We start from the raw sequence: 26,297 nt of genomic DNA, 5'->3' as shown, positions 1-26,297 counted from the left end.
TGGGGCCTGATAAGACAAGGATGTTGTGCCCATTAAACCACTACTGGGGCCTGATTAGACCAGTATGTTGTCCCAAAGAAACCATTACTGGGGCTTGATAAGACCAGGATGTTGTTCCTAATAAACCATTACTGAGGCCTGATTAAACCAACATGTTGTCCCTAAGAAACCACTACTGGTGTCTAATTAGACCGATATGTTGTGCCCAATAAACCACTACTGGGGCCTGATTAGACCAGGATGTTGTCCCCAATAAACCACCACTGGGGCCTGATTAGACCAGGATGTTGTCCCCAATAAACCACTACTGGGGCCTGATTAGACCAGAATGTTGTCCCCAATAAACCACTACTGGGGCCTGATCAGACCAGGATGTTGTGCCTGATAAAGCACTTCTGGGGCCTGATTAGACCAGGATGTTGTCCCCAACAAACCATTCCTGGGGCCTGATTAGACCTGTATGTTGTTCCTAATAAAGCACTACTGGGGCCTGATAGGACCAGGATGTTGTCCCCAAAAAACCACTACTGGGGCTTGATTAGACCAGTATGTTGTCCCCAATAAACCACTACTGGGATCTGATTAGACCAGGATGTTGTTCCCCGATCAATCACTACTAAGGCCTGATAGGACCGATATGTTGTGCCCAATAAACCACTACTGGGGCCTGATAGGACCAGGATGTTGTCCCCAAAAAACCACTACTGGGGCCTGATTAGACCAGTATGTTGTCCCCAATAAACCACTACTGGGATCTGATTAGACCAGGATGTTGTTCCCCGATCAATCACTACTAAGGCCTGATAGGACCGATATGTTGTGCCCAATAAACCACTACTGGGGCCTGATAGGACCAGGATGTTGTCCCCAAAAAACCACTACTGGGGCCTGATTAGACCAGTATGTTGTCCCCAATAAACCACTACTGGGATCTGATTAGACCAGGATGTTGTCCCCAATAAACCACTACTAAGGCCTGATAGGACCGATATGTTGTGCCCAATAAACCACTACTGGGGCCTGATTAGACCAGGATGTTGTTCCTAATAAACTACTACTGGGGCCTGATAAGACAAGGATGTTGTGCCCATTAAACCACTACTGGGGCCTGATTAGACCAGTATGTTGTCCCAAAGAAACCATTACTGGGGCTTGATAAGACCAGGATGTTGTTCCTAATAAACCATTACTGAGGCCTGATTAAACCAACATGTTGTCCCTAAGAAACCACTACTGGTGTCTAATTAGACCGATATGTTGTGCCCAATAAACCACTACTGGGGCCTGATTAGACCAGGATGTTGTCCCCAATAAACCACCACTGGGGCCTGATTAGACCAGGATGTTGTCCCCAATAAACCACTACTGGGGCCTGATTAGACCAGAATGTTGTCCCCAATAAACCACTACTGGGGCCTGATCAGACCAGGATGTTGTGCCTGATAAAGCACTTCTGGGGCCTGATTAGACCAGGATGTTGTCCCCAACAAACCATTCCTGGGGCCTGATTAGACCTGTATGTTGTTCCTAATAAAGCACTACTGGGGCCTGATAGGACCAGGATGTTGTCCCCAAAAAACCACTACTGGGGCTTGATTAGACCAGTATGTTGTCCCCAATAAACCACTACTGGGATCTGATTAGACCAGGATGTTGTTCCCCGATCAATCACTACTAAGGCCTGATAGGACCGATATGTTGTGCCCAATAAACCACTACTGGGGCCTGATAGGACCAGGATGTTGTCCCCAAAAAACCACTACTGGGGGCCTGATTAGACCAGTATGTTGTCCCCAATAAACCACTACTGGGATCTGATTAGACCAGGATGTTGTTCCCCGATCAATCACTACTAAGGCCTGATAGGACCGATATGTTGTGCCCAATAAACCACTACTGGGGCCTGATAGGACCAGGATGTTGTCCCCAAAAAACCACTACTGGGGCCTGATTAGACCAGTATGTTGTCCCCAATAAACCACTACTGGGATCTGATTAGACCAGGATGTTGTCCCCAATAAACCACTACTGAGGCCTGATAGGACCGATATGTTGTGCCCAATAACCCACTACTGGGGACTGATTAGTCCAGGATTTTGTCCCCAATAAACCACTACTGGGGCCTGATAAGACCAGGATGTTGTCCCCAATAAACCACTACTGGGGCCTGATTAGACCAGGATGCTGTTCCCAATAAACCATTACAGTAAAACACGTTTAGTACGAACACGGATATAGCGAATTCACGGATATAACGAAGTTCTTCTGGGTCCCCGGCAAAATTCTTAACAAATCTTTGTAAAATTCTACGGTTATAACGAACTCTGATATAGCGAATTTACGGATACAGCGAACTGATTTTGAGTCCCGTTGAGGTTAAATATAATGAATTTTACATCTTTTATAACGAACTTTCAAAGATCTCAAAATTTGATCAATTAAACTGACTTTGTTTTCTTTCAGCATTTGTATATAAAACTCAATTCATAATAAAACCTTAGTTATCGAAGGTATGTTTTGTAATATTTGCTTCCCTAACATATTTGATAGTAACACTTGAAGGAAAACATGCATATTGCGAATTCGCTATATATGGTTATACGAATTCGTTATATGGATATAACGAATTACGGATATAGCGAATTAAATTCACAGGTCCCCAGGAGTTCGCTATAACCGAGTTTTACTGCACTGGGGCCTGATTAGACCAGTATGTTGTCCCCAATAATAAACCACTACTGAGGCCTGATAAGACCAGGATTTTGTCCCAATTAACTACTATTGGGGCCTGATAAGACCAGATATTGTCCCCAATAAACCACCACTGAGGTCTGCTTAGACAAGGATGTTGTTGCTAATAAACCACTACTGGGGCCTAATTAGACCAGTATGTTGTTCCCAATAAACCATTTAGTACTGGGGAATCATTGGACAAAGATGTTGTCCCAATAAACTACTGTTGGGGCCTGATTAGACCAGGATGTTGTGTCCAATAAACCGCTACTGTGGCCTGATTAGACTAGGATGTTGTCCCCAATAAACCACTACTGGGGCCTGATAAGACCAGGATTCCGTTCTTAAAAATCATTACTGGGACCTGATTAGACCAATATGTTGTTCCTAATAGACCATTGCTGGGGTCTGATTAGACCAATATAATATCCCCAAGAAACCACTACTGGGGCCTGATAAGACCAGGATGTTGTTCCTAATAAACCACTACTGAGGTCTGATTAGATCAGGATGTTCTTGCTAATAAACCACTACTGAGGCCTGATTAAATCAGTATGCTGGTCCCCTATGAACCACTACTGAGGCCTGATAGGACCAGGATGTTGTCCCGATAAACTACTATTGGGGCCTGATTAGACCAGGATGTTGTGCCCATTAAACCACTGCTGGGGCCTGATTAGACCAGTATGTTTCCCCAAGAAACCGCTACTGGGGCCTGATTAGACCAGTATGTTGTCCCCAATAAACCACTACTGGGGCCTGATAGGACCAGGATGTTGTCCCCAATAAACCACTACTGGGGTCTGATTAGACCAGGATGTTGTGCCCGATAAACCACTACTGGAGCCTGATTAGACCAGGATGTTGTCCTTAATTAACCACTACTGGGGCCTGATAGGACCAGGATGTTGTCACCAATAATAAACCACTACTGAGGCCTAATTAGACCAGGATTTTGTGCCAATAAACTACTATTGGGGCCTGATAAGACCAGAATGCTGTCTCCAATAATCCACTACCGGGGTCTGGTTAGACAAGGATGTTGTCTCAAATAAACCACTACTGGGGCCTGATTAGACCAGGATGTTGTCCCAAATAAACTAAAATTGGGGCCTGATAGGACCAGGCTGTTATCCCTAATACACTACTATTTGTGCCTGATTAGATCAGGATGTTGTCCCCAATACACAACTTCTGGAGCCTAATAGACCAGGATGTTGTCCCCAATACACCACTACTGGAACCTGATATGACAAGGATGTTGTCCCAATACACTGCTTTTGGCACCTGATTAGACCAGGATGTTGTTCCAAATAAACCACTACTAGGGTTAATTAGACCAGGATGTTGTATCCAATAAATCATAATTGGGGCCTAATAAGACCAGGATGTTATTCTCAATAAACCACTACTGCGGCCTGATTAGACAAGGATGTTGTCCCAAATAAACTAAAATTGGGGCCTGATAGGACCAGGATGTTGTCCCCAATACACTACTGTTGGGGCCTGATTAGACCCGTATGTTGTTCTCAATAAACCACTACCGGGGCCTGATTAGATCAGGATGTTGTCTCTAATAAACCACTACTGGGGCCTGATTAGACCAGGATGTCCCAAATAAACTAAAATTGGGGCCTGATAGGACCAGGATGTTATCCCTAATACACTACTAGTTGGGCCTGATTAGATCAGGATGTTGTCCCCAATACACAACTTCTGGAGCCTAATAGGACCAGGATGTTGTCCCCAATACACCACTACTGGAACCTGATATGACAAGGATGTTGTCCCAATACACTACTTTTGGCACCTGATTAGACCAGGATGTTGTCCCAAATAAACCACTACTAGGGTTAATTAGACCAGGATGTTGTCCCCAATAAATCATAATTGGGGCCTAATAAGACCAGGATGTTATTCTCAATAAACCACTACTGCGGCCTGATTAGACAAGGATGTTGTCCCAAATAAACTAAAATTGGGGCCTGATAGGACCAGGATGTTGTCCCCAATACACTACTGTTGGGGCCTGATTAGACCCGTATGTTGTTCTCAATAAACCACTACTGGGGCCTGATTAGATCAGGATGTTGTCCCTAATAAACCACTACTGGGGCCTGATTAGACCAGGATGTCCCAAATAAACTAAAATTGGGGCCTGATAGGACCAGGATGTTATCCCTAATGCACTACTAGTTGGGCCTGATTAGATCAGGATGTTGTCCCCAATACACAACTTCTGGAGCCTAATAGGACCAGGATGTTGTCCCCAATACACCACTACTGGAACCTGATATGACAAGGATGTTGTCCCAATACACTACTTTTGGCACCTGATTAGACCAGGATGTTGTCCCAAATAAACCACTACTAGGGTTTATTAGACCAGGATGTTGTCCCCAATAAATCATAATTGGGGCCTACTAAGACCAGGATGTTGTTCTCAATAAACCACTACTGCGGCCTGATTAGACAAGGATGTTGTCCCAAATAAACTAAAATTGGGGTCTGATAGGACCAGGATGTTGTCCCCAATACACTACTGTTGGGGCCTGATTAGACCCGTATGTTGTTCTCAATAAACCACTACTTGGGCCTGATTAGACCAGGATGTTGTGCTTAATAAACAGCTACTAGGGTTTGATAGAGAGGTCAGCAGGGGATGCTCACTCCTCCATGGCACATGATCCCACCTCTGATGTTTTGAAGGTCTGTGTTTGCTCTGCTCCTATTTTGTACTGTTTGTATGGACTTTTGATCAGGAATACTATTCGTTATCACCATATGTTTCACCAGTATGTCGGTCCCTAATAAACCACTACTGAGGCCTGATTAGACCAGAAAGGTCACAATAAACCACTACTGGGGCCTGATTAGACCAGTATGTTGTGCCCAATAAACCATTACTGGGGCCTGATTAGACCAGTATGTTGTCCCCAATAAACCACTACTGGGGCCTGATTAGACCAGGATGTTGTTCCTAATAAACCATTACTGGGGCTTAATTAGACCAGAATGTTGACCATAATAATTCACTACTGGGATTTGAATTAAGCAGTATGTTTGACTCATTTAAAGCACTACTGGGACCTGATTCGACCAGGATATTGTCCCCAATAAACCACTACTGTGGCCTATTTAGACCAGGATGTTGGTTCCTCCAATAAACCAATACTGGGGCAAGATTTGGTCAAATTTTCAAATTAAGATGAAAAAAAAACAATTTCAAATAGAACACTTCAGCACAATAACATCAGTACTTAATCTATTCTCACACATTCATTACAAAACAATAACAATACAACTTAATTCAAACATCTTCATCTAAAATGAACATAAAATGTCATATCTCAAATTCAAAAGACAAAAAAGAAATGTGATATTATTTTGACAGTGATAAACAAAGTTAATTTGATAATGTAATGATGGTAGAACATTAAATTTTATTTTTTTAATTAATTTGGTTGTTTTTAAAAAGCCAACATAATAAAAAAAAAAATAATAATGATATGTGAAACGACAGCAAATATCTCTAACACACTTATATGTGTACAATATATATGTTATACTGATTTGTGCATAGGCTATAAGGTAAACTCTTGATCACACACAAATACTTGAAGGGAAACTTTTTTTTTTCGTTTTGGTTGAACATATTCATAGAGAGAAATCAAAAGCATATGTACATTTGCTTTCTAATTTTAACCAGGCCAGGAAGATATACTCAAAATACCATTATACAGTTTATTATTTTTCCAAATGACCACCACACTTCCGAGTTGTTATAACCCTCTGATTAGTTTTACACACTTAATGCTAAAGAAAGTATACACCACTTTTCCATATCAGATATTGTAGAAATAGTTGAGACATGTCGATCTTGAGTTCAATTTTTTTTTATCTTTAATACTGACAGAATATGCATTAAAAAATATTTTCCAGGAAAACAGGGTGGATCTGTACTATAAATACTTAAGATAAGTAATCCAATGTCTGTCTTTCCATTTTTCATTTGCAAATCTTAATTTGATCAGAAGTTTGGGGTTTTTTATCATAAATTTCGAAACAAAGAATAATGATGCAACACATCTACTCCTCTTGAAATTGAGGATTATTTGAAGCTATCATACTGTTGGATTTTGAAATAAATTCATTACACGACACCCCACACACGTATGTGCCAAGGATCACATAAAGTTTTTTTAATATACAGTGGACCTTCAGATATCCGGACGCCAGATATCCGGATGCTTCAGTATCCGGACGATTTTTCATCGGAACGAAATTTTTAAATGCTGTGTTGTCTTGTTTAATTGGTGATTCAGATATCCGGATGCTTCATATATCCGTGGACTGGAAACCAAAGCGTAAATTGTACTGTATTTGCACATAGACTTTTGAAGGAATTACATTACATTATCAATAGCACAAAAATAATTAAGCACAAATGGAAAAAAGTATAGGGGTGAATCTTGAATTTTCTTTTTTAAGGAACAAAAAACATAAATGATAAACATTAACACAGAAATAATAAACATTAACAAAGGAATTAAAAGGAACAGACACTATATCACAAGTAGCTTTATATTCACAAAAATTGTAATATCTAAGGGAGAAATGGAGAAGGGAAAGATATAATTTAATTTGTGATATTCCTAAGTATGCATCAATGCCACTTCATTGCAGGAAAAAGTTAACACACCCTTTGAATGTCCAGTTTCAGAAACTTCTGAAACTTAAAAAATCACATGACCACAAAGAAGGTCGTATTTGATGCTTCTTAGCATAAATTTTCTATTTCAATTTTTCAGAATTTCCACTGAGACTTAAAATCAAAATACGATAAACCATACTAAATCAAAAATATGACACATGATAGTAAATGACAATATGATACATGTCAGTATAATGGGCATACATATAAGTGTTCTAATTTATAAAGTTTGCGAAAAAAGCTTTACAATGAATAAAATTGAGAAATACATTATCAAATACTATGCTAACTTATTGCAAAAAAAAAATCTTAATGGCACATCACAACTCAAGCAAGTAGGGCAAAAAAGTATGTCAAACAACCTCCTTATCAGTAGCAAAAGGAAATCGATTTAATCAAGCTGTGATTACCTAATTACTGAAAATTTCAAAAATACAAATTATTTTGAAAAGATTTCGTGTTCATTGGGTGAAAGATTATATAGCAGTTACATGTGTTGAGTACAATCATTTTCAATGATGAAAATACACCCTTATGTACATAAGCACACACTTATGTGTCAATCACATCATCTTGGGTCTTTCCCTCAGAGGTCCGAAAAACAAACTCCAATATATTTAAATCACCATATGGTATAAATTTATATAACATGGAGTTGCTTCCTATTTATTAAAGTATTGGATAGACGGAGTTGAAAGTCCCTTCTATGGTATATTTTACGTGATATCTTTACATTCAATGAAGTTAATACTCCCTAGATAAGAGGTCTTCTCATATCTATTTCTAAATTCACAAAAAGGGGGGTTGTCATTGACACCTACGTAATACATTCAAGGTTGTTTTTCTGCTTGTCTGAAAGGCCTGAGAAGTTGCGATTGACTTGTGTGTTTGAGAAGTGCATTCAATAACATATGAAATAGAGAGTACATAAAATAATAATGAGCAACAAGAAAAGAGGACCCACATGCTACCTGAGGCCTTCCAAAGCACTTCGAAATGCCTCTGGAAACAGAATATAAGAGGATTCAACAAGGGCAGGAAATAATTCTCAAACTTTCCACAAAAAATGTGGAATATATATGATATGAGGACAGTTACTACATAAAATTAAAAAAAAAAAAAAATTACATAAAATAGATGTGTATTTAAGTCAGCTTAGAAATCTTTGCAAACAAAATAAATCTGATACCCAATTGGTTGAAAAAAAAATATGGATAAGAAACATCATTAAAGGGCTTTTGTTATGAAAATTACATTTCATATCATGAAATTTCATAGGAAAACCTCTTACCTTAAACCAAATAAATTAAGTCAACTTTAAAATTAATTCAGTTCATTCTTACAAGAAACTATTACTGATAAAGACATTTGTTGTAGTAAGAAAATTGCTGGAATGTGTATTGACTTAAATATCTTAATATTGCAACATGCAAAACTAGCAAAAAAATACAAAAAGCACACAAAACTGAACAGTAAACAAGAAGAAATAAATAAAAGAGCACTTTAGAATCAGCAATATTACAGGGAAAATAGTCTGTGTCCTGTATACAGATGATATCCAAACAACAGCTTATCAACTTAGTCTGCTATTACCCATATTCCTCCGACACATGGAAAATTTGTATACTGTTAAGTATAATATAAAATCACAGCTTGTTTCATAGTTAATTAATCTATAAAAATCACAATAGCTCAACTCTAGGCAGAAAATCTTTTAGATTATTCAGTATTTGTTGATAATAAAAAGACACTGTAAATGTCAAAAGTTCTTTTGCAGTACAGCAAGTGAAAAAGCTATAGAAAAAGTTTAATCATTTCAATATACATGTATTGAAATTGAACCAATATATCAATTGATCTGGATTTCAAAGCTATAAATGTTATGCTTGACGAGGAAAAACTTTGAGTAGCTTGTGCAGCAACATTTCTAAAGTTCAGAAGCTAATGCCCTTCCTGTCTCTGTTGAAACCAAGTCCACTCTGGTTAAACACCATGGAGGCCAAGCTAGCGTAGCTCTCAATCAATATAGGACCCTCAACAATTGTGATTTTCTCACTTGGTCGTTTCTCCTTGTAGCTGTTACTGATGCATTGTATCAGAGACTCGTAAAAATCATCCACGTTGTAAATGGTGGTCTCATATTCCTTGGGGTTATAGAGCAGGGGGTGGTGGGCGAGGTTGATCCAGGGGATAGACTCACACCAGGGGTTCCACAGCTGAGCCCAGGACGGCTCCTGTCCATGACTCCACTTAACCTGGATCCCCCCATGTTGTCTCATTCTGTAAGAAATTCACTCTTTTCAACAGGTTTGAATACAGATCAAAAGTCTACTTTTCTTCTGTCTGACTGAATCGTACACAAATGTGATTATTCAACATTATCAAATGATATTTCATAATTACCAGTCATTGCTTTGCTAAACACATAATGTTTATTGCATACAAGATGGAAACATCAAGATTCACGATTACTGTAATAACTTACGGCATCAGACTTTTGGGTGGATAAACAAAGTCTCCCACACAAATAGTGTCAATTAAATGAAGCATGACTCTTTTGTAATCTTCCATCTTATGAAGAATGAAGTCATATTTGTAGATGAGCATACAGTTTTTGGTCAGAATGATTAAACGCTCCCTCTCGTTATCCCAATGGTCAATACTGAAAACAACAATAAATACATATTAATTATTCATAAAAATTTTATGAAAATCACACTCACAGATTTTTTTTTCTGTTTTACTCAGCAAAAGAAAGAGTGCATGAGCGGCAATTTAAGTTGCACTTTGTGAATGAGTAATCATATCCTGTGGTGTGGTTTTGCTATCAATTGACAGGAAATTTCACCTATGTTTTTACCTTACAATAAAATGACACAGATTCTATTAATTTTATAATTGTCTGTTATTATGAAAAGCTTAAACTTACAGAGTTAGCAGCCAAGCCCCTACAAATTCGCCATCAATGTCATCTTTCAATGTCTTTTTACATGCTTCAAGTGCTTTGTTAAAGTTCTCTTCCTGTTAAAATATTGACGTCAAACATAATTTGGACTGTAAACTGCATCTTTTTTTTTCAAATTCAATTGTCAAAATATTAAGTCATTTTCCAACAGGTCCAGTACAATCAATAGATTTAGCTTAGTACGTAGAATTACCTACGTATTTACCTACCTCAGGTAGCTTTATTTAGCTATTTCAATGCAACTTTTCAAACTTTTTCTTTTTATTAAAAAGAGACAAAAAATCGCAATTAAATGACTATTAATATTTATACTAGGAAGCTTTTTAAAAAAAACAATCTAAAGCCAGGGCTCTTGATTCTCTAAAATTGGGGCCGTTCAACGGCCCTGTTCCCAATGCAAAAAAGGTACCTTTTTTCCCAAAAGAAAGGTGTAAATTTCCCAATTTCCATCCAGAGTAAAATATTAATTAAAAAATAAAAGTCCATCAAACCTAATCGCAAAAAAAAAAAAACCCCAAACAAAACACATTTGCAAATGAAAGTGAAACTGTACTACTATTTTATTAGTTCGCGCCAAATGCATTTGTAAACTGGTTCGGGGAACCAGGTTATTGTTTTTACAAAAATGTATACAACTATGAGTGCAGAGTATCTTGTTATGTAGTTTCGACAAAAACCAGCATTTTGGTTCCAAAATAGACATTTCATTTAAACATTAGTAAGGTGCACTTAGAAACATACCCACGCCTCGGCATGTTCAGTCTCGTGCTGTATTGGTAAGTAAAGTTGTCCATGTGATCGAGGAAATTCGGGACTATATGACTATCGACTGTCACTCAGAAAGACATATAACCACAATATCAACACTCAAAGATAGTAACGACAGAGCTAATGTACTTTCATAAATAGCCTATGTACCCATGTTTGTTCTGTTTAACTGTTTATTCAAGCTTCCGGGGCAACAGTGATGTCCTGTTTGGTTGTAACTGTTCTAAATCATTTGTACCAGAGTTAGCATTGATGATAAAATGCTAGAAAAGCAAAATTTGAGGATTTTTTTTAATGAATTTGTGTTATCCAACTTTTCCCAAAATGACGATAATTTTCCCAATTTGAACGGCCCCGGCCCCAGTCCCAAAAAGTGGTGTGAGAGCCCTGAAAGCAGAGATACATTGCTGCGTTTGGAGAATCTAGAGCAAAACATGTAATTCCATTGTTTGGGTAACTGTCCACTAACTTGCGTGCGTTGAGGCATGGCTGAGTATTATTACTTCACATTCTGCTGAATTATGAGCGAATAATTATCCACCTTTTATCATGTTAACCAAAACTGGTCTTCTTTGTCAGTTCATTCAAGGAGTAACTGTTCTAACTGTCATATATCATGTATATAGCCGCAACATTCTCAGAACTTTAATTGCAGTTGCGCAGAAAAAGACTTTTCTTCAAGAGTGATTTTTTCATAAATTGTTTTCAGATTAATTCAAAGTTGAAAATGATCACTGCATCAAAATGAGATTTTCTGCACACCCTGAGAAAAATGTTTTTTTATAGAAATAAACTGATTTGGTCGCTAAATAAAGCTACCTCAGGTATGTAGGTAAATTAAGCTACGTAGCTAAATCTAGTGATTTTACCAGACCTGTCCAAAACATGTCAAGTGCTAAAATTTGCTACAATAGAAAATACTGATTAAACAAGTTCAATGTCTAAAAACCTTGTAGCTGAAGAACGTGTCAGCCTCATTATCGCCTTTGATCACCCCTGGACGGACGGAGGTGCGGCTAGTCGTGCTTCGGATACTCTGTCTTCCATATACACTTCCGGGGCGATTTCTGTCAAAGTTAGACTTGGGTCCTGTAAATTCAACACCAGGCTCATGTCCTGTTTGGTTGTCAACGCCATCAATTTGCAGAGTTGCTCCTGAAAACGTTTTTTGCTCGTCATCTGATAGTGTTGTATTTTGCGTCTCGGTGTTCGTCGCCATCTTGAATGTGTTTACGATCATCTAAGGGAGTTATTTCCCTTTGAGGTGTGAGACTACGAGCCCGATATAAAAAAAATCCTGTCCTAATCGAACACCGCTTATGGAATCTCACTAGGCAACAGAAATATCATTATGTTCTCCTTCGTTTCACTCACCCGAACATAAATTATACCATCTTCTTCAATTTTCCTCAATACAATTTATTTTCTCCATCTGGAATCAATGAGTCTATACTGCTCTGATTTTTGCAAATAGATAATAAAATATTTCTATTCTAAAAATTATAAGAGAATAAGTAACAGAAAACAAATGTGTTGTGCGTCTACCGACCAGCGATGCACTGTGATTTAATTGACCAATAGGTGCTTGGAGAGCCCCCCCCCCCCTGCCTCCTGTGTTCCATACCCCAAGGTATGGCACGCCAAATTCACAAAACACCCATTCTCAATATAAGGGCTCAAATGATGTCGCCTCATTTTCATTTAAAAGAAATACCACTGATGTAATTTTTAAATCAACATTATAAATAGTCATATAACAATGAATAAGAATTCATATAATTATCGATCTGAAAGGGTATTTCAGGAGTTCCAAATTCAAATATAGTAGCCTATTTGAAATGTACGTTACTGTCGCCGAGGCAAATATTATTCTGAATCCCCTCTGTGTAATATATAGTTTTGATTCTCAAGTAAAAATTTTCTGATAAGTTAAACCTTGTATCATATATATTTCTTTTCATAACAATAAATACATTTTCTTTGTGATAATAAATAATTTTTATTGTGCAATGTCCCTGTCGCTTAATTCCATTTCAACCACATTACAAGCAAACACAAAGATTATACACCTGATAGTTTTGTTCTCCTTTATTTATTGATGGGCTAAATTTGAAATTTCAAAGGATTAATTACTCCTACTTAGATAATGTAACATGAAATTGAACAACTTGAGCAACTTTTATAAATATGTTTACGGAATGAAAGACATTTTCAATCGTAGAGATAAGAAAGAAATGTACGTTACCTATATTCTTCCATTAAGAATACATATTAAGTAGAAAACATGAGACGACTCTGAATAAGCAACCCCTTGTATCCTCTAAACTGGCAAAGACGTTTTGCTTAACACAATTAAAAATTATTTTTTACATGAAAAGCGATCATTTGAAATGTACGTGACTGAAATGTACGTTACCATGAAATTCGAATTAAGTGAATCTCGCACGAATTTTCATGTATTCTAATACTTTCACACACTCGAATGTGTACACAAAGGAAAGTTTCAAAGGTTGGAGGTCGGCTAGTTCCCAAAATTAATGAAAAGAAACGTCTCTGCTGAGGAAAAAAATATATTAAGGTCAATTATTATGTTATATAATTCTGATACCTGGTATATATTTCTGAATACGAAACCTGTATGATGCATTTCTTATGATATGCAGGTTAAAATAGTATCTATATATTGCGCGTCTAACGTATGCTTGTGGAAGAGAATTGATTTTTATATTTGAAATGTACGTTACGTATGGTAACGTACATTTTATGTATTTCTAACTGACATTTTTTTTAATTTAGTCAATGAATTGCGTTTACACGAGCGAAACAAAATTATCGTTACAATCCATTTGACAACTGGCCACATCTAAATGCACCCCAATCCTCGTAAATGTTTTAAACTGTTACCACATGCTAGAAAATTTATTTCTAAGTGTCTTAAATTCATCTTTGGCAACCTTTTTGCAGTTTGTTTACTTTTCATGTGCGACTTTTCGTCAATATTAATTGAATTGTTGTTGATAATTTAAAACAAGGTATGCATAGGCTTATAATTGGTAAAAAAAAAAAAAAAAAAAAAAAAAAAAAAAAAATCCCCTGTCAAAAAGAAAAAAGAAAAAGAAACAAAACAAATAAACCCAAAACACAAGACGGTCACTTACATTTCAAATACTGAATATTCAGTTTTGTTTGAATCATTGCATTTTGGGTTATATTTTTCCAGATCTGCTGAAAAGCACGTATGTTTGTGTTTTGAAAAACGATGTTGCAACATACTAAATGAAATTGTTAACAAGACTGTCAATGGATATATTCGGAATAGATTTATGTTAAGTTTCAATGGCCAAACACGAGCATTTGTTAGATCATAGCAAAATACATCTGACTCTTATATTTTTTTGTCTGTAACCTTGCACACAGTTAGAAGTAACTAGGCTACGACCGGTGTCAATTTCAGCGAAACAGCACAAAAGAATGGTTATGAAATGAGGTGGAGGGGACTCCCCAATAATATGTGAAATGAACGTTACCGAAGTGACGTGACATTCATGTAGTTGATGACAATAACCTCGTTTGTTACATTATGATTTCTTATATTACTGCGTTAAAACTCTTCATTGATATGATTTTTATGTCAATAATTGCTTTTTTTTTCAATATTTTCTTATTACTAATATACATATTATTACAAGCTTGAAATGTACGTTACCTACTCATATTCTGAGGCAAACGTGTCTTTATAGTGGTGATTGTGACATATAACACAATGTGATTACATAGAGAATCTTTTTTGGAATAAACTGAAACAAAACGATGAATTATTAGATGAATTTTAGATGAATTTTAAGCTTTGTATTAAACAGAAATATATCTTGAAATGTACGTTACATTTACATAGGATTATTATTATTATTATTATGTTTATTCAGGCAAAGAGTCAAATTCATTACAAATCATAACACAAATTACATTCCAAAATTAATTAGGGATCGCTTAAAAGTTCTAGCGCATATACATGTAGCTATCACATTAAAACAATATCACTCCAGGTATAATCACAGTTATCAATATCACAGGATTATACAGATCTCAGAACCAGATCTTAACACATACAACACAAATAAACATCTTTTTAATCAATCTTTGCCTAGGATAACCCATGAAAGCAATATATAAAACATGCTTATTTCCAATGGGGTCCTAAGATGGTACAAGTTGATTATAATTTAATTGACTAAGACAGCATAGACAAAAATAAAAAATAAAATTGAGGATTACATAATTTTCCTAGCCTGAATAAAATAATTTGACATATATATACATAATCACAGTTTCAGGTTAATACAAATTATTTTAAAAAGTTTCATTCCCTTGTAAAAATATTATATATAAATACTTTCTTCCATCCTTCGAGGATAACACAATGTGATTACATAGAGAATCTTTTTTGGAATAAACTGAAACAAAACGATGAATTATTAGATGAATTTTAGATGAATTTTAAGCTTTGTATTAAACAGAAATATATCTTGAAATGTACGTTACATTTACATAGTTTTCTAAATCGGCATGGATATATGTTAAAAAAGACAGTAACTACAAAATAGAATTTTACTACATGTACATGTTAGGTTCCAGTATCTATTAAAAATGACAAGATTCCAAACTGATCGCTCTGAACAAAACAGAGAGAAGAATTTAAAGCATATATTCAAAAAATGTTTTTACACATCTGGATCTAAAAGTAACCTTTGTTTTTTGAAAGGAAAAATCAAACGCACGTTCGTATGCCGAGAAAATATGTTGCTGACAGAGTTGGTAGGATGTGCTGGTGTTAAGATGAGATATTCCAATTGTGATTTTAATGACTACATTTTTTTTTACATATATTTTTGGACATTGAAGAAAGAGTAACGTACATTTCAAGCTACATTTCTGAATAAAATTACCCTCTACTTTATCGTATTGTCATTATTTCATGTATTATAATTTGATGAAAAAAATCTGGAAACAAAATCTTCAGATACTTTCTTTCAAAGGTAATTGATAGAAAAATTGTTATCTTGAACTTCATTTTTTAAAAAATCAGAGAGGCATTTGTGCCCTTATATTGAGAATGGGTGAAAAATGAGTTAATCATAGTTTCACAATCGATAAAATAGGTTTATCGGTTGTAAACTATAGTTTACGGACTGTAAACTATAGTTAACAACGTTAATCTATATTTTACATCTGTAAACCATAGTTAACGCGATAATCTATGTATCACAAGCGTAAACTATACTTAACACCGAAAACAATCATTTGCAATTGCAAAACATATATATGGCACGCCAAATTCACAAAAATGAGATAAACCTAGTTTCACAATTGATAAACTAGGTTTATCGACTGTAAACTATAGTTTACGGACTGTAAACTATAGTTAACAACGTTAATCTATATTTTACATCTGTAAACTATAGTTAACGCGATAATCTGTTTCACAACCGTGAACTATACTTAACACCGAAAACTATCATTTGCGATTGCAAAACATAGATTATCTGATAAATACAGTTTCACGATTTGTAAACTATAGTTTACAAACCGTTAGCTATAGTTAACGATCTGATAGATATAGTTTCACGATTTGTGAAACTATGATTAACAACTCTTAACTATAGTTTACCTCGAGTTTTCTATTTTCTATTTTTCGAGTTTTTTCGAGTTTTCTATTTTCTAAACTATAGTTTACAAATGTGAATCTACGTTTATCAACAAAATCTATTGTTAACGTTTATTACAGACAGATAAACTTAGATTATCATTCGTAAACTATAGTTAACGACCGTTAAATATAGTTTTACAGATGAAAACTATACTTAACGAATCGTTAACTATACTTAACGAATCGTTATTCAAAGCACTTTTAATACTCCTTCCTTGCAAAGGCTTTAGAAAATTTAATGCTGAATATCTTTCACAATTTACTTCTGCCACTGCAATTTTCGTACGCAAAGAAAACTCGAGGTAACGATAATGCATCTTAAAGCGGATCTCTCACACCTGAATTTTTGTGATGTTTATAAAGTTTTTGACAGTTTTTCAATTTTTTTCAATTTCTTTTTTTCATTGTTTTTACCCTTTGATATTATATATCTTTTCAGATATTGAAGAGGATCCAACCAGCTATTCTCAAGAAAATGCTATTTTAGTTTTTCTTTTGTCTATTTTTTGTAAATTTAAATAAAAATTATGTTGATTTTATTTTTAACTTTGTTGGTTATTATTTCAATATTTTATAACACTAAACTTTAAAGAGAAATTTAAAGCAATGGGCATTTAAAAAAATTGATATGAGGGAGTTTAACAAAATAAATAAAATATTTCAAATATTTCTAAAAAATAAATTGAAATACTTTGGAACCTTATTTTATCGGATTTGGGGCCTATTATTAGAAACAAATGCATGCAACAAAAATCAGTTATACTTTACAGGTGTAGAGATCCTCCTTAATATAAAATAAAATTCATCCTCATTAACATTAGAAGAGCAGAGTGTTCTTTGAGATCTTGATGTTTTACTATATCTACCAGTTTCATTATTAATTGGTGGTTTGATAATTTAATCTTGGTGAGCATTCTCTGATATCTACCATCAATAAGCTTTGTTAAACATGGAAATCTTTACTTGCAGTCGGCGAGCGCCTTTCATTTTCGTTTATTAGGATTTCTCATTTTTGACTTTCATTATTTTCGCCACTTTCACCGAATATTCAAACGTAATATATAGAAAACTTTTGAATGAGAGAAGATTGGTGTTCGTATTTGACGCGTGCATTATATATCTATGAAAAAAAACCTTTTTAATTAAAGGTACAGTGTGTTATAAATTTGACCCCGTGATATTGACCTTGAAGCTTGAATTTTCAGAAACTTTAACATTGGCAATAACCTTTGAATGAAAGGAGATAAGGTATTTTGCATTTGATATGCGCATATTACCTCCAGCAAAATTTTTCAAAATGTACCAAGATATTTGACTTGTGACCTTGAAGTTTGAACTTAATTTTTTTTTTTTAATATTGTTTTCAAGTTTTTAAAGAGAGAAGATATGGTATTCATATATGACAAGTGCATTTCTGCAATGAAAGAAGTTTGATATGTGGATTGCTTTCCACTAGACGATTCCCAAAATTCTGACTATAAATTGACTCCTGGACCTTAAAGTTTTCCTTATTTTCAAAAACATTAACGCAGATGATAATTGTTGAATGAGAAAAGAATCACATTTATATTTGCCAAGTGCATTACCTATGACAAGGAATTTCAGAAGCTCTCAGTGTATATATCAACACATTTACTTGACTAAATATTTTTAAGACTTTTGAATGTTGGATTTAACTTCCCTTAAACTTATTTGTGCGTCTGTTTGTGAGTCTGTTTATTACTAAAACTGAATCTTGATCATAAAGTTGAATGAGAGAGAAGGCTTCATATTTCACAAGTACACGTACACAACCTGTGACAAGAGCTTTCCAAACATACTATGAATTTGACCCCATGACAATGACCTTGAAAAATCTACTGTCAAAAAATTATAACATTGATTATAACTTTCAAATAAAAAGAAGATAGATTTATATCTGACAAGTGCATGACTTCTGAAAAAGTATGATTTTTGACCCAGTGACCTTGAAATTTAAACTAATTTTCAAAAAAATTGTCATTGCTGCTTTTTTTTTGGGGGGGGGGATTCAGTCAGAATTACATTTTGATCTACCAGTAACCTTTTAGAAACATAATTGTCATACAGTTTATTGAATACATATTATGCAACAAACATCATGTAGTACAGTACAAAATCCAAATGTGTTCAAATCTAAGGTGGGGCCACTATAATTAAAGGGATCAAAGTTTCCCATAAAAATAGTACTAGTAAGTAAAAACCAATGTGATGATTATTTTTTTTATGCCACCGTAATCGAATATTTGGGGATATATATTTTTTGCCCTGTCCGTCTGTCTGTCTGTTTCGCGTTGACATATCATCTATTTGTCCGCAAAAACTTGAGCCTTGTCCATAATATTTGAGGGGGTGGGGCTATGGCTTTCAAGGTTTATTTCTTGTGACAAGAATTTTCCTTTGGCACCACCAAATTGACCTTGTGACCTTGGAGTTTGACCCACTTTTACCAACAAAATTAACCATGACCATGACTTTTGACTAGATGGGGCAACGGCTTTCATACTTCACATGTGTTTCCACTGTGACAAGACCCATCAAAGGGTCGAAAAATATTTAACCTTGACCTTAGAGTTTGGCCCATTTTTTTTTTAAATTAATCTTGGCCATAACTTTTGAACCGTTAATTCTAGAGCATTTCACATTTCACAGGTGTATTCCCTGTGACAAGACATAATTCCTTTGGATACCAACAATTTTTACCTTGGAGTTTTTCCCACTTTTAATGATTGATCGTATATTGTTTAATTCTAGAATTCTTCACTCATACAGAGATGTCTTCTGACTTTTAAAAAACTTTATCCTTGATATCATAACTTTTGAATGGTTAGTACAAGAGCTTTTATATTTCACAGGTGTATTCGACAAGACCTTCCTTTGGATAACAACAATTTTGACCTTGGGAGTTTTTCCTTCTTTTAAGACCTTTCTTTGGACACCAACAATTTTGAACTTGGAGTTTTTATGTTTTTAAAAAAGCTTTAACCTTGACCATACCATTTGAAATGGTTAGTACAAGGGTTTTCATATTTCACAGGTGTATTCCTTGTGACAAGCCCTTTCTTTGGATACTAACAATTTTTATCTTTTGACCTTGACCTTGGAGTTTATCTTGCATTTGATACTTGCCATAAGCATCCATACGGGGGCATCAGTGTTTTACAAACCCATCTTGTTTTTTTTCTAGAACACCATGTTAATCATGTTGCTACACTGAAGCATTCTTAGGTCATGAGGACTTGGACAGGGTAAGCCACAGTTAAATTCTCAATAGTTTGTTGTCTCTTCCCCATGTACCCCAGTACATTTTGAGCTTTTGCACACACAGTGTATTAGAAACAGCTGAATCAGCATTGTTCTTCTTTTGATGAATGATATAACCATAAATCATCTCTTCTTAGACTAAAAATAACCATTCCAACATATCGCTCAAGACATTTCCAGAACTGATCAAGAGTCAACACTTCTATCATTATAAACAATTTTCATATTTATTATTCCTTCAGTTGACAAGTTACTAAGAGCTAACACAATTTCTGAACAAGGAAATGAAACACGTGAATGGGGAAGTACATGATATTGAACCTATATGGCACGACAAGACAATGATTGCATACTGCGAATAGGCACCAACTCAATATAGACAAAGCACAAAGTTACATCAAATGAATGAACTAGCTCAAGATATTGCACATATTAGCATAAACTTTACATAAAATTATACATACTATACACATATTATATACATGTACAATTTAGCAATATATTTTTTTCTAATAGAGCACTAACACATTGGCCAAGGGTCAGATTTTTTTCAAATCCAATATTTAACATATTTTTTGACACATACTGATAGTTATTGTTACCATTGTGGTATATATTTGATAGTGATAATACTGTAAATAACATGATAGTAAGTAGTATCCAAGTAATAAATCTATCTGGTTTATTATGCTACTTCTATTAACAATGGTATAATTATACAGAATAAATACAAATAAAACAATATTATACTTATACAATCAACAGTTAATCATACTGGCAAGTTATGTAAAGAATGACTGATTGCTGAGTTGTTTTTTTTTCAGCAGCAGAAAATTTCAAGAAAAAATTGCATGATGACAAAAACCAATGGTTAAAAATGAACATTTTGCGACTTTTAGCAACTTAACTCAATATTGAGCATCTCATACCGGTTTCACACAGATTCTTTCTGATGTTTAGGAAGTACATAAATGAAAAGGCAAGCAGTGATTCCTTTACCTCTCACAAAAAAATTCTACAAAAACATGCATGTCATTATAAATGGCAAAAGATGGATGAAATGCAACATTCTTTTTTTCACCATAAAATTGTGTTAATGTGTAAATAATAAATAATGTTTCAGAATATAAAGCACACAACCAAGTTAAGCAGTGGACAGCTGCAGAAAATGCCTCAAAATCTATCAGCAGGTACACGTGTGGTTAATTCTCAATGTAGATGTAAAAATGGAAGTATACACATCACATTAGATCAATGAGTATTAATTTACACAGATGATACTCTGTAACAATGTGTTGAGTGAGTGTACTCAGGAGATCAGGCTGGTGAGAGCCCTTGTCGAGTTTGTGAGTATTGTCCTATACGTCCACACACTCGGGACTGGGTGGGCCCTGGGAGAAAACATAGTCCACTGCTCTGGGTACATCCCAGTCACATGATATCAGGGCTTCCTTACAATGGTTAATGTCCCCCAGGTCTAGGCTCAGCAATTGTTTGAGCTTGATGTATTTGATGGCCATAAGAAGGTCCCACCCTGTATCCTTAAGGGCTGCTGTACAGTCCTGGACACTCACCTGTAAATAAAGAACTGATAAGGTAGGCTTTGGTATAAGGGGCACCTGTCATCCAAGCTGAACTCGTTTCAAATATAATTGAATTGGAATAAAATCTGTTATTCTTGAATAGGCATTAAGCTTTTCATGTTAATGATTAGGCATTAAGCTTTTCATGTTAATGATTGACTGAGAAACCCTGAGAATAGGTTATTTCCTCAAGATTAGCTATATGGCAGTTTGAAACTATTAACTTCAACAACTTTTCTTCACAATTTATACATTGAAATCCATCCACAGTTCATGACTGTGGAGATTTTACATATTGAATACATGTGTACAATTAAATTACTCATTTATATGGAGAAACATGATAAAATGTCATGGAACTCCCAGATTTTTCTTGCATGCAAATAAAAGTTGGCTACATTAGGTCATGACAAATTCTTAAACCACTCACTTCATTACAGAATACTTTAAGCAATGTCTCTATCTCCGGGCTGTTCTTCTCCCTGCACAGAAATATTCAAACATTTTAATATAAGTGACATTTTCTCAAAGAGTCTTTATTTAAAAAACTGATTTCAAAGGTTCACATGAAGGAAAATATTACTTACCCCCACTGCCCATTCAATGAACAATGTCTATATGAAAATACTGCCCACCCTTTTAAATTTTTTTATTCTTTGGACATGCTGTTAGGCACTGAAATCCTTGCTTGCTTTGTTAATGTGTCCAAAATTCATGCATTACAGCAATTTTCAAACTTATATATAATTTCTTTGTGATGAAGCACCCTTAAAATTCAATTTATTTGTATGTGCCCAGTTACTAAAATGAGGCTACATTTAGATATGAATGGCATTGTCCTCTCTCAACAGACTACAAGCATGTACATGTACCCTGGCAAATAAAATCTCATGCAAAAACTTTAAAGTCACCAAAAAGTGTCCCTGCTACCACAAAACATATGTTACAGAACACTACAGAGTTATCAGACACTAAATGTTAAAGGTAATCATTATTAATGAAGGAAACACAAATTACTACTGAGACGAAAGCTCTACCTTAGGATGAAAGCATAACGGCCACACTTAAAGATCCAAATAAAATACTGAAACAAAACACAAGGAGAAATATTGATTACAGGCAGAGCATTCTGGGTAATTTCTAATGATTTTTGCATGCATTTTGTCAATTTAGGATGCCGAGTTTAGATTCTTTCCTGTTAATCACAAAAACCAAACCAAAATGGAATTTTAAATTAAAAAAAAAAAGATGAGACTTTCTCAAATTAAGTACACTCCATTAAGGGGCACACATTTCTATGTTGATCAGAAAAATCGCATGTTACTTTTTCTCAAAATTTTACTATCAATGAATATGTGTTAACTATCTGATTCAAAAGAAATTCCCTGTGCATGGTCTCCGATGAAGATGGCTATGACCAGATTTGGATTATAAAATGCTCTCTTCCTTTCAAGCATAATTTACAAACCAAACCTGCATCCATGGGCAGTGTGTTACAAGTAGAGCAGTGGCAAAGATATGGTATATATACAGTCCAAACAGATATATAGTGAGGTGTTTAGATGAATATAATACAAAGGAAGAGACATAAAAAATGCCATACCTATCTAATGCAAAATCAAGCAAGTCTTCGTAACTAACACCGTCACTCGTTTTGTAGTTTGCAAGCATTAGTGGCGAGACTTCCTCAGAGCTCCCCAGAGGGTCAGAATAATTACGACCTGCCACCACAAGAGACTTATCCCAGAAAGGATCAGGACGGTTATAAAAGCCTAACTGCTCTAAATTACAATTTACGTTTTGGAGTCGAAATTTGCCTCTAGGAAAAGTGGCTGCTTTGTTGGTCATACTTGAACCGTTTTGTAATTTATTGTCTGAATATTTATCTAAATCTAATGAAGTTGGACCTTTCACGTGTCCTAATGGAGGAGGATGAGTGGATTTATTATGAAATGAATTAGAATGATTTATGAAATTTGTCTGAGGGGCGTCGTCGTCAGTGATGAATACACTGTCGTCGTCTTCATCCTCCTCGCTATTGTTTTTGTCCGCGTTAATACTTTTAGATCTGGGTAATAGTGGTGGGGGAGCGGAGGAATCTACATCACAGTCATGCTTGGTCTGGGTATTTTGGGTGGACGACCATGCAACATTCGACGAACAGCTAGTAGTGTGACCTGGGTCATCGTTAGGCAACAGAGGGTACTTTCGTTCCCGAGGTGGTGCGTTTATCGTTGATTTTCTAATTGGCTTTCGTGGAGGCAATGGAACAGGGTTCCTATGACAATTAGCATCACTGATGCTGTAGGATCTAGGTGGAACAGCAGGGGGTTTGTTTAAGGACCGTTTGTTAAGGTTATTATCATTTCCACAACTGGAATTGTCACCCTCATTCACATGCTCAACACGATTAGTCCCAGAGTCAACACTGAGCGAATGGTGCAGGGCGGGGAGTTTTACACGTAATTTAGGAGGAACAGAAGAAACATTAGAAACCGTACCTTGTCCAACCCGCCCTCCGCGGACTGTTGGGATTGCACCACCTCTTAACATTCGTAAGGGGTTAGTATCCACCTCCTCATCCTCATTGGTTGGTGCACCTATTCCTTTGCCTGGTATTCCTTGTGGTTCTCGAATATTTCTTGATGGACCAGAGTCAAGCCCATCTCCCAAGGCCCCTCTCTGGTGATCAAGGGATCTGCGTATTCTGCTCTCTCTGGCCAGTTTTGACATGATTTCTCGAGGTGATGGTTCACTGAAATCTTCACTCCATAACAAATCGTTTTTAAATGAATCTTTATGAGTTGGCTCAGGTTTTGTTGTTTCCTCTTGTTGTGAGTCTTTAGAGGATGTGTCTGAGATATTATCTTTTCTCACTTCACTAGAATCAGGTAAATCAATTCTTAACACCTCTATCTGGTTTTTAGTGTCATCATTTTCGGAACTTGCTGTGGAGTTATGGTCACTAGTTGTGCTAAATCTGTTGTTTACACCATTAACTTTTTCAGCAGGTAAGTCCACTTTAAGGTCATAGTCCATGGACTTTGGAATAGAGGGTGGAGGTCTCTGAGGACGCTGAACGGGTTCCACCCTCTGGATAATTTCTGCTCTAGGTTTGGGAGCAGGAACAGGAATTTCGGACCTGTCACTCCTGGGTTTAGGGATTGGTCGGACTGGTTCTTCCAGCTGAGAGTCTAAGAACACCTCTGCAGTATTAGCCAGGGGTACTGAAGTCTTCTCAGACCTGTTTCTCCAACTATCCTGTCTGGCTGGACTATCTCTTTTTACACTCCAGCTGTCCTGTCTAGCTGGACTTTCTCTCTTCATGCTCCAGCTGTCTTGGCGAGCTGGACTTTCTCTGTTATTCCAGCTGTCTTGTCTGGAGACAGGATCAGGATGGGACCTCCAGCTTTCCTGTTGTGAGGTACTGGAAGGGTAACTGTCCTGTCTGGTTGGACTTGACCTTTGTAACCCATAGCTATCCTGTGTCAACCGGCCCTCACATTCACTTCCCCTATCATTTCGAAATTCTCTGTCCTGTGATCGCTCCTCAGACTTTGAAGTGTCTTTCATGGAACCTCTTACCACTAACATATTATAAGCTTCTTGGGCTTCTGGAGGAACATCCTCTTCTAAGTCAGTTTTATTAGACATTTCCTCAGAAAATGTTCTTTTTCTTTCTACTTTTGGACTCCTTTTAATGGAGTTCTTTAATTTCTTCATAAGTTTAGGAGATTCAGAACTTTCAGAGTCGAAAATGTTTTTGTCACTGATAGGAGAAGTGGGAGGGCTTTGTGCATCGATCATGTGACATTTGGTGCTGTGTGCAGCGAATTCATTAGCCATTGCTATTGCACTTTCCATTCGTTTTTCATCCGCAGATGACATTGGTTTGACCTTAGCTTGTTTCCGGGGCTCAGGCTTAGGGGTCTCACGTTTTGTGTCCTTTGAAGAAATGGAAAAGCAGTATGCAGAGAGAACGTTTACATGTAAAATCATTCCAGAATATACATGATAGAATTTTTAAAAATTATCATTCATTTAATCATGCTTAGAAATTTGAATATTTCAGATAAAAGTTTGACAGTCTTAAAATATTGACTTATAGAAATCATTTATAAAAAGCTCATGCGAAAGTTTTAAAAGTGATAACTTAAGAAAGAAGGTTTCAAATTTGAACTGACCATTTGTCAGTATTTTAGATGCTTTGTAGACAAGTACATATAATTATCTGGATATTTAAAAATTCCATCTTGTGATCTGAAACTGCTCTTGTTAGGCAAACTAACAGAAAATGTCTCATCTTTTTTCCTGCAGCAGTACAAAATCTAGTGTCCCAAAGGTTAATTTTGCAAAATTAACAATCAAAAAATTAAGAACCCCAACACCTCCAGTCACTAAAATGTGCAGTTGTTTGCATTACATCTGATTATAAAAGTAGCAACTGAATACATACTGCAGTGTTATTAGGTGATATGTCATAGAACTCTGTTAGCAGTACAAGAGCAACTTCTTATATCACTGTGATGGAACTACTGAAGCTTG

The 26,297-nt window shown here is 35.8% G+C and overlaps 2 protein-coding genes across 10 annotated transcripts in view; both read right to left on the bottom strand.

Moving 5' to 3' along the window:
* Positions 1-7,303: 7,303 nt before the first annotated feature.
* On the bottom strand, positions 7,304-12,437 carry LOC134281165 (tumor protein p63-regulated gene 1-like protein). The gene is made up of 4 exons (XM_062763642.1): positions 12,130-12,437; positions 10,377-10,468; positions 9,933-10,109; positions 7,304-9,727 (listed from the first exon to the last, which is right to left on the bottom strand). The coding sequence occupies exons 1-4, from the start codon at positions 12,418-12,420 to the stop codon at positions 9,382-9,384; spliced, it is 906 nt and encodes a 301-aa protein (XP_062619626.1). The 5' UTR covers positions 12,421-12,437; the 3' UTR covers positions 7,304-9,381.
* Positions 12,438-20,369: 7,932 nt separating this feature from the next.
* Positions 20,370-26,297, bottom strand: part of LOC134281100 (activated Cdc42 kinase-like) — a 36,558-nt gene continuing 30,630 nt past the window's right edge. For 7 of the 9 annotated variants that reach the window (XM_062763569.1, XM_062763582.1, XM_062763577.1 and 4 more), the window contains 3 exons: positions 23,356-25,697; positions 22,183-22,234; positions 20,370-21,743 (listed from right to left, as the gene is read on the bottom strand). In XM_062763569.1, coding sequence (XP_062619553.1) covers positions 21,528-21,743; positions 22,183-22,234; positions 23,356-25,697 — 2,610 coding nt within the window. In that variant the 3' untranslated portion in view covers positions 20,370-21,527. The remainder of the gene's footprint in view (positions 21,744-22,182; positions 22,235-23,355; positions 25,698-26,297) is intronic. The other 2 variants (XM_062763615.1, XM_062763621.1) reach the window with 2 other exon arrangements.

Source organism: Saccostrea cucullata, unplaced genomic scaffold, assembly GCF_032062105.1.
Source record: "Saccostrea cucullata isolate Sc308-1 unplaced genomic scaffold, CSIRO_AGI_Scuc_v1 ctg105, whole genome shotgun sequence".
Taxonomy (NCBI): domain Eukaryota; kingdom Metazoa; phylum Mollusca; class Bivalvia; order Ostreida; family Ostreidae; genus Saccostrea; species Saccostrea cuccullata.
This window is presented reverse-complemented; position numbering and strand designations above follow the sequence as displayed.